The 17787-nt window shown below is 40.6% G+C and overlaps 1 protein-coding gene across 1 annotated transcript in view; it reads left to right on the forward strand.

Moving 5' to 3' along the window:
- The first annotated feature begins 1047 nt into the window (after positions 1-1047).
- LOC145989965 (uncharacterized) overlaps positions 1048-17787 on the forward strand; it is a 54683-nt gene continuing 37943 nt past the window's right edge. Inside the window, exon 1 of the mRNA XM_083125517.1 lies at positions 1048-1166. Within this exon, the coding sequence (XP_082981643.1) occupies positions 1155-1166 (12 nt within the window). The 5' untranslated portion in view covers positions 1048-1154. The remainder of the gene's footprint in view (positions 1167-17787) is intronic.

Below are 17787 nucleotides of genomic sequence, written 5' to 3' on the forward strand. Positions count from 1 at the left end.
TCAGTTCCGTGGACGCTCGTTTCTCGCTCAATCAGTTCCAAGGGCCCTAGCTTCTCGCTCAATCAGTTCCGTGGACGCTTGTTTCTCGCTCAATCAGTTCCAAGGGCCCTAGCTTCTCGCTCAATCAGTTCCAAGGGCCCTAGCTTCTCGCTCAATCAGTTCCAAGGGGCCTAGCTTCTCGCTCAATCAGTTCCGTGGACCCTAGCTTCTCGCTCAATCAGTTCCGTGGACGCTCGTTTCTCGCTCAATCAGTTCCAAGGGCCCTAGCTTCTCGCTCAATCAGTTCCAAGAACGCTCTCTTCTCGCTCAATCAGTTCCAAACACTTTCGCTCAGTTTCGCGGACGCTTGCTCAATCGATTTGCGATTATCCTTCAGCGAGCGCTGAATCCGTTTCTGGCGGTACCTTTTGCTCAACCGGTTTCGTGATAATTTATCTTGCCCCTATCAGCTCCGCGGTTATACCTTTCGGTTCGATTCTTTCCGCGATGATGCTCCTCGCGCATGATCAGTTTTTCGATGATTCCTTAGCGCTCAATCAGTTTCCTGAGAGTTGGCTTCGCGCTTAATCAGTTTTCCGATGTTTTTTTTTAGCGCTCAACCAGTCTCCAAAGGTTACCATCGAGCCCAATCTATTTCGCGATGCTTTCCTTTACTCTCATTAAGGGGATTATCCAGAATTTTCCATCTGGGGGTGTAAGTTCGTGCTAAGGGGGCTGTAAGGATAGATTTAGAGTCGAAATGACCATAAATTGAGCGTTGTGAAAACTTTAGAGGGGTGGGTGGGTTATGGATGCGTGGATATTTCACTGTTCTCCTCTTGTACCTTTCGTGTTTATTCGACAACGTTAAAAAACAGACAACTTAGAACAAAGGGACACAACGACGTAAGCTTTCGCGAAGAGTGTAGTTTAGGAAGGAGGAGGAAAGAATTTGCAAAAAAAGAACAGTAATACGAGACGCTGTGGAGATGATACGAGAAGAGCCCGAGGGCCTGCGGTGGGAAGTCCACCACTGGATGAAGGCCAACCAGCTCCGGCGTCGCCCGTTGCCGTAGGAACCCAAGAAGTAGGGGCTTCAGGGGAAAGGAAGTTTATATAAGAGACCTGGAGTCACTTCCAGTCCATCAATTGGCACGCTGCTGGAAGGAACGACAATGAAGACTCTGGTAAGTTGACATTGTTGCTTGTGCTTTGTTGGAAGTGATTGTTGGCGGAAAAGCTTCCATCGACATTGCCAAAAAGTGTGTAACGGTGCAAAGGTCGATGGCACTTATGTGCAAGTCTTCACGTTACAACATGGTGCTTTCTCCAGCTATTGTTAGATTGAAAGCACGCCAGTGTGTAACGGTGCGTGAAATTTGGGATACGTGTGCCGGCATTTCCTCATTGTGAAGTATGGCGTTTTATGACAAAGGATCTGAAAGATTGGCTTATCCATAGCCGGAAGATTATGCGCTTGGTAACAGTAAACCATTATTGGAAGTGATCCATTGTTGTGTGTGTTTTGGGATTCAGTTATTGGCAGAAACGTTGACTTAATATAAATTTTGTGGGGTCAAGGTAATTTTGGTTTGGGGGGGGGGCGGGGCAAGATCAGCATAAACAATACTTCATGCATGTAAATATACATAAAATGTGCTCTTACACGTGAATTTTGGGGGGCAGTAAGTGCCTTGCCCCCCAAAGTCTGCGCCTATAGTTATTGGTGATTTGAATGAAAGAAGATACGCCAAGATTCGTCGTAGTGCTTGCGTAGTCTAAACACGTCCCGGATTCGAGTCCTGTCCGTAGCAGGCCCGTAGCTAGAATTTTATTTGGGGGGACGGTCTCATCGCTTTTCAGTAGCCGCCATATACAGGCTAAAAAGGGTGTACGGTGGTAGAAAGAAACACCGAGATTAATTTCTCAGTATATTACAACTTTTTATGCAAGATGTTTAATCCTGCTAAGGAAGTAAAATTAATTACTATTCAAAATATATACTTGTGTGATTTCGCGGGGGACTCCAGCCCCCCGAGCCCTCCCTCTGGCTACGTGCCTGGTCATAGGTATGGGTGTTCGTTTGTGAGTGTTCCCCAAGTCACCGTGCATAGTCACAGAAAAGTGACGTAAAGATTGTTTTCTTTTTTATTACAAGTGCCGGAGGAACTAGCACACATACAAGTACGTGAGTGAGTGTGTGTTTTAAGTCAACTTTATGCACAGTAAGGCCAATTGGGACCGGACCTACAGTTTATAGTGGAATCCGGACCATTATGTGCCTCCACCGGGTATCGAACCGGGGAGCCTTGATTACAAGGCAACAATGTTGCCACTACGCTATACGGGAGGCTACCACACATACAATAACAACGCTCGAACCATGAACATTCTGAAAATCGTGTGCAAGCATGGAAGAAGAAGTCCCGGATTCGATTCCCAGTGGAAATGCAAAGTTTCAGTCTTAATCAAGAATTGTGAGGTTAATTGGGAAACTAGTTGAAAGTAATAGAATTGGACTAAGGTCTCGAAAGTAATATACATAACAGCGTCAATGGGACTCTATGCCCTTACCACATGCCATTCCACGAAGAAAACCTGCTTGAAATCGTTTGCAATACAAAGACTTGAAACAAAATGAAACTAAAACGTAACAGTTACTACAAAACGTGTAAGAGCAATGGGAAACTTGAATGGTTGTCTTTGTTTGTCTTTTGTTGTTGAAAAACAAAATCCAAGGAGATTCATCACCATCCCCAAAAGTGATTCCCCACTGTTTGCTTAAGTCCACTTTATGCTAGTTAATCGGAAGATCCGAACCGCTGTGCATTTTGTATACACCAGGACACTTTGATTACAATACAAGACGAAAGCGTTATCGTGGAAGTGAGATTGTAAAGTCAACGAGACGAGACCAATATTAACTATTGAGAGACTCGTCTCATTCGGGACTTGTAAATGTGATGTATTATAATCTATGGGGATTGCCAATCCGAGACATTAACATTAGTGCCTATATGAATAAAATAAACTAGTTGAAATCCAATAGTTTGATCCTTGTCAACCATCTTAAAGTAAACAAAAACAATAGACCATCGCTTTATATCAGTTCATGCTGCGGTGGAGAATTTCATGATAAAGAGAAACCAAAAAAGTAAACTAGAATACAGCCCATTCTCGTTTACTGTTGGGTGTTCTGGTAGCTGTTAAAAAAATCCATAAAAACACCGAAACAACCCAAAAGCAAACCAGAAAACTTCCCGTTTTTGTTTACTGTTGGGCGCTTTGGATGCTGTTTAAAAAATATACAGAGCACTCAAACCACCCAAACTAGAATACTTTCAGTTTTAGTTTACTGTTAGGTGGTTTGGATGCTGTTTAAAAAAAAAATCGTTGAAGAGCATCCAAACCACCCAAACGTAAACTAGAATATTTTCCATTCTGGTTTCCTGTTGGGTGCTTTGGATGCTCTTCATGGAATTCCCCCCTCAGAGGCAACATAATATAAAGCTATGCTTTTTTTTTTGTAACAAATAATGTAGATTTGAGATGGTTGACAAGGATCATAACTATTTGTGTGTTAGTAGGCATCTGTGAACCATCGTGGGCTGGGTTCAATGATGTCTGAAATTTCACAAAAACTGAAAATTGTTTTAGTTTATATTGTAACTTTGTACAGATATACTATAGGGGTATTGCTTAATGTTTTAAATCTTGTGTATTTCTCCAAGGATATTATAATAGTGCGGCAATACTTACGGACTTGAAAAAGTCACACCCATCCAACAAAACAAAAAAACTGTGCTATACTCAAATTTACCAAGGTGTGGTAATGCGTCACGTTTTATTCGGAGAAATCTGATTGTTACGTGCACTCAAGGGCTTTCACTCAGACGGATGTTGAGACGACGAACAAAAATTGTTAGAGCTACGATTCCAGCACCACAGTTCAAGTGAGTCTTATAGATTACTGGTTTTTTTATACTCATGAGCCCTCGAGTCTTGTCACCGCTGTGTTCTGGCTTTGTAGAGCCCTAGAGTATAATCTAGGTTTTATGAAAATCTTTTCGATGTTTTCCTCTGCTTTGTCGCCATTGTTGGTTTGTTCAAGCCTACTTTGTGCTCAGACGGGCTAGTCGAGACTGGATCTACCAGTTTAAAAAGCAATCCGAGCAACTGCCTCCAGGGATCGAACCTTTGAACCTCTTATTACAAGGTTACTGACAGCTTTACTAAGCTATCAGGGACGTCCTCTATTGCCATCGTTCAGTAACTATTTGACAAGTCCATGTGTACTGTACCGTGCCGTGAAGCGACATGAGATTGTGGAGGTGATGGGATCAGTACCACGCTGCGGTCGCCTTTCCCCCTGTCCCCCCTTCCAATTGATTAGAACAGTGTTTCTCAATTGCCGAATCGCGCCCCAGTACCGGGCCGGAAGATGCTCTTCTGAAATAGTTTTCCCTCCAACATCATTAACATCAGAATACTTGTAATTTTCTCTGAGCATAATAATAGATTTGGTTGATTGATTGATTAATTTGGTATCTTAAGTCCACTTTATGCACAGTAAGGCTAATCGGGACTAGACCTACAGTTTAAAGTGGGATCTGAACCACTGTGTGCCTCCACCGGGTATCGAACACGGAACCCCTTGTGATTACAAGCCGACGATGATACCACTGCGACATCGGGAAGGCCCTCATAATAATAAGAGTTATCAATTTTCTAATTATTATATAAGTATTGAAATTTCTCGGTGCTCACAAGGAAACATGCCAATGATTTGATGTGATTTGATTTTTGTAATTTAGCTTAGCTTTTCTGTCACTTTCGGCTAATCGCGACGATGAGGATGAGTGATGGTATGATTTAATTGACACTCACAAAGAACACACATGCTCAGGTCGGGATTCGAACCTGGGTCTGCTGCCTTCGTAGCGTGGTATGTTAACCTCTCCGCGAGAGATCGGCAAAACATGCCAACGAAAATCAGCACTTAACGAAACTAATATAATAATGTTGGCCTGAGATAACTACAACATTTCATTAAATCTAGTGGCTGACAACTAATTTGAAGCTAATTGTACAGGGTGTCTCATAAGTAATAGCGCAAACTGACACAGATGAAAGTACACGATAATAGCAGCAAAAAAGTCTCAGTAAACATGGGTCTGCAAACGAGCCGTTTTCGAGATAATCGCGAATGTGTGATTTCAAGCCGCCACTGACTTCATTGTTTGTAAACGTCGTCCTAGTTGGTAAAATGCTAATAATGTGTGCGAATGTGTGGTTACAAGCCGTCATTGATTGCATTTTGTAAACACCGAGTGCTTTACTCCTTGCGCGGTCCGAGGTTTGCTTCTTGTTTACAAAACAGAACATTTCCGAGAGGTGGCGTTGTATGGATACAATCAGTACACAGTCTAATCGTACTGTGGGAGTCACGTCAGTTGTGCTGAACTGCGTAGTGAAAATGGAACCTTACAGCAACGAAGTACATTTTACCAAATAGGACGACGTTTACAAACACTGAAGCCAGTGGCGGCTTGTAATCACACATTCGCGATTATCTCGAAAACGGCTCGTGTACAGACCCATGTTTACCGAGACTTTTTGCTTCTATTATCGTCTACTTTCAGCTGTGTCAGTTTGCGCTAATACTTTTGAGACACCCTGTATATTTGCCAACAAACCTAGACATAATTGAACAATTGCATTTTATGATTATGCCATAATATATTTATTAACATTTAATTTCAAGCGAGCATGGGAATGAATGCCAGTCATTTATGTACACACACCCAACATACCCCTACCACCCCCAAAATTTCTTCAAAACCCCCTAATATTCTTCACAAAGGACCTAATTGGGTCATTTTGGCTCTAAATTAACAATCGCGCTCAGCCCAGTTGGGAATTTCTAGACCAAACCGCTGATGAATGTACATCAAGTTAAAAAGAGTAAAAAGGTATTTGGGAGTAAAATTGTTTGGATCGGGTCATCGACTTTTAAAAAAATAATTTACCGAACCGCGGTCTCATGAAGGCGGAGAACCACTCGATTAGAGGCTGGGTGAGCCCTAGAACCACACTATTCCGATACGAGGCGGCAAAATCTGACAGACTTGTGATCGATTTGAGACATTTTCAGTGACAATAAAAGAAAGAACATCCAATGTTTCTTGCGTAAGCATGCCGACGGACAAATTGCAGTCGCAATAGTAATAAAACTGGCTAGAGACTTTCTAACGGAGCGGTAGGCGTCTGTGCAATTCAAGACGCAGCAGCAAGATGACACTCAACCTCGTTCGTTGCATCTCTTGTCGTTTTCCGGTTGCAACGACGACAGGTCAACATCTTTAAAACATGCAAGTCGAGTGCTAAAATGGAAGGAAAATATTTTTCTTACTCTTGCTGTGAAAGTGTATGGCGAGCCGGTTCTCCTAGCTACACGATCGATCATCGACGACTTTGTGTTCTAGTGGCGGATTAAATTCCTTTACTTATGGGGGAGAGGGGTGTCACAAAAATATTGGGTTAGACCGTAAAGAAACTTTTTATGTTTATTCAAAAAGGTCAAGCAACCTTTTTTCTCCGGGTGAATTTAAATTCTGTCCAGGGACTCTTTTTTCCAGAACAGTCCAGGAACTTCCTTTCAATGAAACAATACACAACTTCGACCCAATTCAAATCAGGGGTGCCCACAGAGGGGATTCATGACGCACCTGCGTCATGGGAATTTGGGAGGGGGGTGAACAAAATTGTATAGTTTACACACAAAATGGGGGCATCGTTTCGTTTGATTGACTTGATATTGATTATTGGTTATGGTTAATATGTGCAGTTTTTCTACCTACCTGTGGGTGATCGGTGCGATGGGGTTACAATGAAACATCACCTCCTATGCCTCTAGAATCGATTTGGAAGGTTTGGAACTGTTAAGAATAAGGTTCAATACACTAACAATGACGTGAGCCTGAGGAAATTATCAACAAGTTGTCTGTAACGACTGTGCAACGTCAGTAGTTATCATCATTTATGTAAAATTCTATTTCTATCAATGTCAAAGTAATATACAACATATATATCGCAAACTGACACAGGTGAAAGTACACAATAATAGAAGCAAAAAAGTCTCAGTAAACATGGGTCTGCAAACGAGCCGTTTTCGAGATAATCGCGAATGTGTGATTAGAAGCCGCCACTGACTTCATTGTTTGTAAACGTCGTCCTAGTTGGTAAAATGCTAATTATACAGTACGAAAAGTCATTGGAGATCTCATTGCTTTTATTGAACATTCTACTTACATCCTGTTTGATTGCAAAGCCACCTCTCGGAAATGTTCTGTTTTGTAAACAAAGAGCAAACCTCGGACCGCGCAAGGAGTAAAGCACTCGGTGTTTACAAAATGCCATCAATGACGGCTTGTAACCACACATTCGCAATTATCTCGAAAATGGCTCGTTTGAAGACCCATGTTTACTGAGACTTTTTTGCTTGTATTATCGTGTACATTCACCTGCGTCAGTTTGCACTATTACTTATGAGACACCCTGTATATTGTAAACAATGCCTTAAGTAAACATATATTGCTTAAATATCTCTGTATTATATTGTTGCGCAAATTTGGTGTGATCAAAATTATTTTGAGTTAATCATTCGGCATAAACGGAGGTCGATGGAATGTTTTAGCTTTTGGGGGGATGGTCCTTGGGGGGAATGGGCACCCCTGATTCAAATTGTGCGAGATAAAAGGTTCCAGTCCTACAGCTGAACCCAATAGATCCAATTACAATTCATGGGTTCCTGGAGCTTGAACAACTTTTATATTATATTTAAAAACCGTTTCAAGCCAATGAATGTTATGGTGGCTGTTTTGTCTATTTTAGCCGTAAGTGGCTATTTCGACAAGAACTGCTTTTTGAGTGACTAATCTGTCGATGTTCTTGCCTGGCTATTTTGAGAAATTTTACTGAATATCAGTTCTCATCCTGGTTATAAGGCCTTATCTTCCGTTACCTTGCTAATAACTAGCGATAGGATTTTTATGACTTAAAAATCACCAAAATATGCAAGATAGAATATGCCCTCATGACCTAAAATTTTACAAAATATCCACTATAATTTCAAAAATATGTCCTTATAACTGAACTGTTTTGAAACATCAATATCTAAATGCTGAGATAGTTTCACATATGTACTATTTTTTAGTTCACTTTACGGGCCCTGAGTTGAAGTGCACAATGAATACTTTCTGTAAATTTTCAATAAAAATGAAAAGATTTTGCTGCAGTACAAAAGAAACGTCGAGTGAACATGCGAGTAAGAACGAATCCGCTTCGAAAATGACTGTATATTTCTTGAAAAAGCAAAACTATGCTGAATATGACCGAAAATCCATCAAACTATGCTCCATCACGTAGAAATGGCCAAATATGCCATCACCCTTACCAAAGAGAATATGCTAAATCACGAAAATCCTAGTCCTACTAATAACGATGTGATTACGGACAGTGTGAACAACATAGGACACTGAAAAGGATTGGAGATTTCAAAATATATCATGACAGCTTGTTACAACAATCAGTTGGCTAAGTTGTGAGAATTCTCTAAATGTACAATGATTAAATATTTTGTTTTCTTTAGCGCGGCACTTTTTTTTTTCTAAAATAGAATATAATGAGAGTCAAATTATTGGGTAGGTTCGATCCCCTCAAGCCCATATAAGTTGGCGTCACTGGGTGTCTTATTGCTAGACTGAGGTACACTCACCTCAATTAGTACTCCGTCAGTTTGTCTCTTTATACAACACTAGCTGATTAGCCGGCGTTGCCCGGGTATTTATTTATCCCAATCTTGTATTAGACAGGAAAATAATGAATTCTAACTATAGTGTAAAATGTAACTAATTTTAAATGTGATCGTGAATGTCACCAATTAGCTTAGCGACTCCGAAAACTATGGATTCGACACTAATCTAGGTCATTTGTGGCATTTTATTTTTCACCCCCTCTCACCCCCCCCCCCCATGCTGATAGGTGATGAACTTGGAGTTGAACCGCATTGGGAGTGTCACGAAAACTATGGATTCCATTCGCAAAATAGCCTGAATGTTAGACAACCCGAGAAACACCATCGTTGTGCGGATTGCACAGTGTCACGGATGTCTGTTTGTGCGGAATTTAATATCGGTGGTTCTCGATTATTTTTACATGTCACCCCTTCCCACCCAACCCCTAGGTGTGCCAGGGGTGTCTTACCCCCCCAAGTATCTATTTCCAGCTTGCAAGTGATACGTGTACCAAGTTTGGTTGAAATTGCTCCAGGCGTCCGAGAGTTATATGCCGGAACAAACAAGTATACACACCCACACACCCACATGCATCCATTTATATATATATATATATATATATAAATAATATAAAAAAAGGAGATAGATAGATATTTGCAGATGATACAATTCATCTTACAAGTGTATCAATATACGCCGTATAAAACAAACCTTCATACTAACTTCATTGACCCTGTACATTTCTGTCTTATGACCGGCGTCCGGAAGTAATTTAGAATGAAAATCGCAAACGTTCTCTCAATTTGAGTCTCGCATAATTTGCATTAGGAAAATAAGTCTTTGGATGGGGAAACAGGAAAAATTGTTAAAATTTCGGCTTCTCGGAGAAGTAAGTATGCTTCAAGACCTATGCAGTAGGGTTGGTTGTACTTTGTATGTTTGGAGAATTTTGCTCGCAAAAATTCGTTTGAAAAACGCAAGAATTTATTTGCGATTGTGTTATGTTCACATCTTTCCTTAATGGTTTCTAACCTGTTTACATTGACTGTGTTCCTATTTTTTGAACAGGTGTTTGATGTTCTACATGAATTTCATAGGTCGCACGCTGGTACCTGTGCGTTTATTACTAGTTTTATAGAACTGGAGAGTAATATAACGCACACATTACTTTTTCGTTACTTGCTATAGTAACACGTTACCGAAATTACATGAGTAACTGTCAGGAGCGTATATTCCAGGCTATCTGCGAAGCCTGAAGCCTAGAAAGTAAAATACTGAAGAAAAATCAATTAAAAACTGAGATTAAACCTAATTTCAATAAGAAGATAATGACGATTCTGAAGTTGGCAACACTGAATTCTTAGGAGTTGGCAACAGTTGAGCTAGTCCAGATCTTGGATTCAGCACACGCCACTGGTAACTGTAAAGGTACTGCATTATTTGGCGTTACTGTGATACATTCAGAACTGGGGGATTTATTTTGCCAGAACGAAACATGCTTTGTTGTGTTGTTTTCGACATGTGCATGGAAAGTTACACAGGGAAAACATTGAAAACAGGCGACACTTGTGTAAACAGTTAAATGTTCTTGTTGTACGAAAATGCGTTACTTATGGAACCAGCGTAATGCTAACTTTTGGAAGCAAAGCCACAGAAACGCCTTACTTTTGGAAGCATTGCAAGAATTCGATAAAGTATACGTAAGTCAGTCTGCTGTGCTGACTCAACGTCATTTTTATTCAGTTCGACTCCTTGCAAGTCGATTCACTTTTGACCGTTGCATAAAAGAGTGCAACGTAATTGCTTCTGAAATGTCAACACTCGGATTAAGAATCTCTTCTTTCCTCTGCTCTGTCTGCAAAACTAGGCAGGTGGGGCAAATTCTAGCGCGGTTGCAGCCTATTGCCTACATACGCTTATTTTCGTTGTCTTTGCATAGTTTCTCATTTGAGATAACTCGTTACTTGGGACGCATGTTCCTTTTGATAGCTCTGTATTTAGGGTTTCACGATATTTGGGACAGTACTTTTCTTTGGACACGCGTTACAGGGGACAGCTCTTTCCTTTGGACAAACGTTACAGGGGCCAGCTCTTTTCTTTAGAGAGGGGGTATAGGAGACAGCTCTTTTCTTTAGACACGCATTACAGGGGACAGCTCTTTCCTTTGGACAAACGTTACAGGGGACAGCTCTTTTCTTTAGAGAGGGGGTATAGGAGACAGCTCTTTTCTTTAGACACGCGTTACAGGGGACAGCTCTTTCCTTTGGACAAACGTTACAGGGGACAGCTCTTTCCTTTGGACAAACGTTACAGGGGCCAGCTCTTTTCTTTGGACACGCGTTACAGTTGACAGCTCTTTCCTTTGGACAGGGGGTATAGGAGACAGCTCTTTTCTTTAGACATGCGTTACAGGGGACAGCTCTTTCCTTTGGACAAACGTTACAGGGGGCAGCTCTTTCCTTTGGGCACACGTTACAGCGGGCAGCTCTTTTCTTTGGACAGGCGTTACAGGGGACAGCTCATTTCTTTGGACACGCGTTACAGGGGACAGCTCTTTTCTTTGGACACGCGTTACAGGGGACAGTTCTTTCTTTGGACAGGCGTTACAGGGGGCAGCTCTTTCTTTGGGCACGCGTTACAGGGGACAGCTCTTTCTTTGGACACGCGTTACAGTGGACAGCTCTTTCTTTGGACACGCGTTACAGGGGACAGCTCTTTCCTTTGGACACGCGTTACAGGAGACAGCTCTTTTCTTTGGACACGCGTTACAGGAGACAGCTCTTTCCTTTGGACACGCGTTACAGAAGACAGCTCTTTTCTTTGGACATGCTTTAAAGGGGACTGCTCTTTCCATTGGACACGCGTTGCAGGAGACAGCTCTTTTCTTTGGACACGAGTTACAGTGGACAGCTCTTTTCTTTGGACAGACGTTACAGTTGACAGCTCTTTCTTTGGACATGCGTTACAGGGGACAGCTCTTTTCTTTGGACACGCGTTACAGGAGACAGCTCTTTCCTTTGGACAAACGTTACAGGGGCCAGCTCTTTTCTTTGGACACGCGTTACAGTTGACAGCTCTTTCCTTTGGACAGGGGGTATAGGAGACAGCTCTTTTCTTTAGACATGCGTTACAGGGGACAGTTCTTCCTTTGGACAGGCGTTACAGGGGGCAGCTCTTTCTTTGGGCACGCGTTACAGGGGACAGCTCTTTCTTTGGACACGCGTTACAGGGGGCAGCTCATTTCTTTGGACACGCGTTACAGGGGGCAGCTCTTCTCTTTGGACACGCGTTACAGGGGACAGCTCTTTCCTTTGGACACGCGTTACAGGAGACAGCTGTTTTCTTTGGTCACGTGTTACAGTGGACAGCTCTTTTCTTTGGACATGCGTTACAGGGGACAGCTGTTTTCTTTGGACAGACGTTACAGTTGACAGCTCTTTCTTTGGACATGCGTTACAGGGGACAGCTCTTTTCTTTGGACACGCGTTACAGGAGACAGCTCTTTCCTTTGGACACGCGTTACAGGAAACAGCTCTTTTCTTTGGACATGCTTTAAAGGGGACTGCTCTTTCCATTGGACACGCGTTACAGGAGACAGCTCTATTCTTTGGACACATGTTACAGTGGACAGCTCTTTTCTTTGGACATGCGTTACAGAAGCAGCTCTTTGGACACGCGTTACAGGGGACAGCTCTTTCCTTTGGACACGCGTTACAGGAGACAGCTCTTTTCTTTGGACACGTGTTACAGTGGACAGCTCTTTTCTTTGGACATGCGTTACAGGGGACAGCTGTTTTCTTTGGTCACGTGTTACAGTGGACAGCTCTTTTCTTTGGACATGCGTTACAGCGGACAGCTCTTCCCTTTTAACGCAACCTAGCCAAATTAATTTAACATGGACATGAGAATGAAAATCATTGGGAGGAGGGAAAAGTTGTGAGGAGGGTGGGGGGGAGGGATACAGATATGTACACTGGGTTTTTTGTACGGTATTTACTGCTGTAAAGTTTGACTGATTCATTGATTTTTTTATATATTACATCGATTTTCTTCCAATTTTGGCTAATCGCGAAGTTGAGGATGAGTGGTAAGATGAAGTTGATGATTGGACACACATGAACAACCACAACACAAGTCCCGAGAGGATTATACTGACGCCAGAGCTTTCTTACCCTGCAAAATGCAGTCCAGGGTGTACTGAGAGGAAAATAGGTTAACATTTGTGTGCCCTCACAAAGTGTTACCCCCTCTCCTTGCTCCCCAAATATGGTGTTGGAATAGGCCAAGTCAACAGCACCTTAGTTAGCAGTTGCAGTCACCATCCACATTTGTTGTAAATATTCCTATTGAGCTCTTAAAATGCTAACCACTGTACCACGGAGGCCTTCACAAATCTATTAAGAGTTCGTTTTACATATTGGCCCCGTCTAGTTCACTGCAGTTTTTGACACTATGTGTAGTGCAGGTGGATCCAGGTGTCAGGATGGTGCAAGGAAATGACGTTCGACCAAGTAGATGTTCAAGGTCAGAAGATTCTACAAATGCCTGCCTGCTATACTTTAAACGTGCATTTCATTCAGTGGTCGGAAGTAGCTAGCTACAAAGTTTGTAACTGTAGCGGCGCTACATTTTGAAAATTGTAGCTACATTTCATCTCAGCATTTTGGGGTAAATTTTGAATGTGGCAAAGCATCAAAAGAATTCGACATTAACGCTTAATTTTGCAGCAGGTTCATAAAGACAAAATCTATTACTCAGAAAATCTAGTTATCCATCATGTTCACGACAATTATTATCCTTGAAAGAGTCAGTGAGATATAGTTCTTGTTCAAAATACTGCATTCATATCAGTTTATTAAAATTTTCTCAAGGAAAATATGTTGATATATTAACACAAATGTAGGATTGTGGTAGGGAGACTGACAGTCGGGAGATCGGTCTAGGCCCTTCAACACAAAAAATCCTACCAAATTTTATTTGCGTAAAGTTGAAATCATTAATTTTTGCAACACCCTAATTGCAATACTCATATATCGAATTTGAATTGATATGCCACTTAAATAGGTACAGTGGGATTGTCCATCACCATGTTCGTCCACTTTATTTGACCCAATAAGAGCTTCAAGAATTAAAAGAAAACTCAAAAGAAGCTGTTGACAACTTCTGCGCCAGCGTACATAAATATCCATCGCTTAAAAACACACAGGATGTAAATGAAAAATTAATGAAAATAGTCATGGACAATTTGCACAGTAGTACTCATAGATCCCACTGTACGTTATTCTGAAACCATAGAGTAAAAATAATTTAATGAAGTAACACTGCTATTAACATTATCGAATGATGGGAATCATGATAATAAATAACTGAATCTATTTTCCAGTAAGTACAACTGTCGCACTAGGACCCTAGGGATCCTTCTGAATAAATGGTTGTTTTAAGTTTTTTTACGCGTAAGTAGCGCAAAAGTAGCCTAGCAGAGCGTAGTGAACAGGAGTAGCGTAGCGAGCTACTTTTTGGAAGAGTAGATGTAGCTGTAGCGAAGCTACTTTTAAATTGTAGCGTTCTGATCACTAATTTCATTAGTTAGCACGCACTACGTGACCATACCGCTTCAGAACGTAGGGCAAACGGTGCAGACACCAAATCAACCAACTAGATGCGAGAGTGCAGAGAGAGTCGAAATGTGCAACGAACTAGACGGAGCTATTTTGAATTGGCTCTACGTAGCCCATTACAGCAAAGTGCGTGCGGTGTGGCAAGACAGAAGGTTAAGAGCCGAATGTAGGGCAGTGAGACGAAGTGACGCACTTTTATTGTCTTTCCCGCGGTTATTAGATAATCCACACTTTATCATGTCACCGGGAGACGGAAGAACAGACCTCGGCGACGTAATAACTGGAACAAGTACAGTCGAGATAAAAAGTTCCCATCAGCACTTTTCCATACCTTCCATTATCAATCAAGATAATCTATATGCAGGATAAATATGAAACATAATAACTTTTCGCACATACCTGTGGTTTCTAACCTGATTCGTTCTGTAGCCTGGAAATTGTAAATTTTGAGAGCGCTAAGTATATTTTCCAAAATTTAGTTAAGGACCGCACTGAAACACAGCCATTGTAACTGCCCCTAGTGTGTGTAGTTTAATGGAACAATGATTTTGATATTAAACAAGAAAATCTACAAATTTAACATAATCGAGGGATCCCGAAATCGAATCGACAAATTTAACATAATCGAGGGATCCCGAATTCGATACCAGGTGGAAGCACTGTATGTCCAGTCCCGTTAGGCTAAATAAAATTGACATTAATACAAACTTTGTAATTTGTTTCGCTCAACACCATTTTGTTTACAGTGCAGAGTTTTGAAAAATATCACCCAAATTTTAACCGCGCTAAACTTGGGAAAATCGGTTTGTCGGTTGTCGTCTTGCAATATTGACAGATATCACTGAAATGCAATACTTGATCATGTCTCTAAGTTATCTGACGGTGTAGAGGTTTCAGTTCAAACCTTTGATATTTGCGGCAGTTTAGTGTGGTTACAAATCTGGATCTGGCCACACTTCTTCTCACCTCTTCTAAACATATACTATATTTTTAAGTACTATGATATCGTAGCCCAAGTAATGCTCTAAAACTTGTGCCAGTTCCGTTAAGCTCCAAAATTTGATCGACAGATTTTTGAAAAAGAAAACAAAAAAAAAGAAAGAAAGAAAAAAAAAAAAAAAAGAAGGTGGAAATATACTGAGTATATAATTTTTCTGTCTCGAAGTGAATGCATATTACCTTTTCCGGTGTTAAGAAACCGCCGTAGTGAATCAATTTGCACACTTGAAAAGTATATTTAAAATATAGTTATATTATTTTGGTATTGACGAGAGATGCAACTGCAACGCCTCTCTTGGTAAGTATGAGAAATAGAGAAGCAATTAACAAAAGCTTTGTAGATCTTGTAAGAGGTAACCGAATTTTCAGAGAAGAAAGTTAAAAGAAAATAACAACGATTTTAGGGAGAGAAAATATCTATTCAGCACCTTAGCTGGTGATTAGGCCGGGACTCGAACCATTAACCGTCGGTAGCAAGATCATGAGCCAAATAATGAACGTCCGTGTGAAATGGTGATGACGTCATTACAGTTCAAAGTTATAATGGGTCGTTGAACAACCGTCATGTTTTCAACTCTTGCGTAACACTTTTTTTTCACAATACTCAAATTGTTGGTGTGAGTGGTGTTATTTTCCAACATAACCGCACCGATATAGATTTGAAGTGTACCGACAGGTAGACTTATTAGCATCTTGATATTGTGTACAATTGGTGACAAGAATAGGCAAATTGTCCATGACTATTTTCGTTCTTCTTTCCTTCTTCATTCTATGCATTTTTAAGGAATGAAATTGTCCCGGAACAGAAGTTGCCTCTTAAGATATCGAGCTCATTTCAAAAGACATGCACCACATATTCATGCATGTGAGATTTCATGAAATTTATCAAAATTGCAGGGAAATTTGAAGATACCAAGAACACATATTAAAGTCAAACTGGTTCTTTAGTAACGTAATTTATCCCCAAACCGAACCGAAATAAAATTAAATATTGGGTCTAGAGAGTTCAGTTTGGGAACACATTAATTCCTTCCAATTATTATCCAACTTCTAAAATTATTGTAATAAGTCAGGATATATAGGCCTAATTTTATTAAATAATTTCTTCTTTCATATATATTTACGGAAAGTGTACAATTTGGTATCCTAATCTTCATTATTGCCTTCTTCACCTTCATCCCTTCAATAAATCCTAAGTAATTATTATTAATAGTAATTCAAATACTACTACTAATTGTAATAATAATAGTTAATCAAGTTTTATAACAGTGATTTCAATGTTTCTAAGATGAAGTGAAAACTGGTTCAAAAAGAGGGGAATTTTGCATCTTTAAAGTGGAATTGTGCTTTCCGGTTGCGGCAACATTGCTCGGAATTTGAGATTCCGAGACGAATAATATGATAAAGGAAGTCTGCATTCCCGATGTCACGTAGTCGGACAAGTATTAAAGATGTCTTCGTGCTACCGGTGCAAAGACGAAAAGAAAAGCATTTGTCGCTAGACGAGAATTTAGTGATTCGCACAGCTTCAAAGCGACAACCGAGACAGGAAAGTCAATTCCCATGACGGATTCCTTTCCAAAAAGTCTTTGAGCTGCTCAGTGAGAAAGTCTTGAAGCGGAAAAATGGTACAAGATTACGTGGTGAATGAAAGGAACGTGCGGAAGTACATGTAATGGGAATGGTTACCCACAAAAATTCCATCTCTCTATTTTCTTCGCTTTATTGGCTAAAAAAATATATTACCTCCTTCCTTGTGTAATTCGTTGCATTTTGTTATGAACTCTACTATACATAAGAAGAGAGAAAATTAGACGTAACCGCAACATGTCCAAGAGAGTAAACCAATTTTTTTTAAAAAAATGTTCAATTTGGTTTTCAGAACCTCAAATATCAATCATTGTTTCCGATAATATTATTGATATGAATTCAGTAGAACAGACAAGAGCCAATCCATTTATCACGGGTGTTACATTTTCCATCCATTTTTGTTACTTACATTCTTTCTCAATTGTAACACAAACACAAGTAGTACAGTGGGATCCATGAGTTATACCGTGCAAATTGTCCATCACCATGTTCGTGCACTTTATTTGACCCAATAAGAGCTTCAAGAATTGCAAGAAAACTCAAAAAAAGCTGTTGACAACTGCTACACCAGCATACATAAAAATCCATCGCTTAAAAACACAGGATGTAGGAGAAGAATTAATGAAAATAGTCATGGACAATTTGCACGGCAATACTCATGGATACCACTGTAGCCTAAGTTCTAAAAGGAGGTCCGCAACAGTCGGATAACCGTCTACGTTGTTCGTGTGCGTTTGTATGGCAGGTGAGGGGGTATAATTTTTTTGTTTTTGTTTTTAAGTTCACTTTTTGCACAGAAAAGCTAA

This window comes from Lepisma saccharinum, chromosome 7 (assembly GCF_977018435.1).
Source record: "Lepisma saccharinum chromosome 7, izLepSacc3.1, whole genome shotgun sequence".
Taxonomy (NCBI): domain Eukaryota; kingdom Metazoa; phylum Arthropoda; class Insecta; order Zygentoma; family Lepismatidae; genus Lepisma; species Lepisma saccharinum.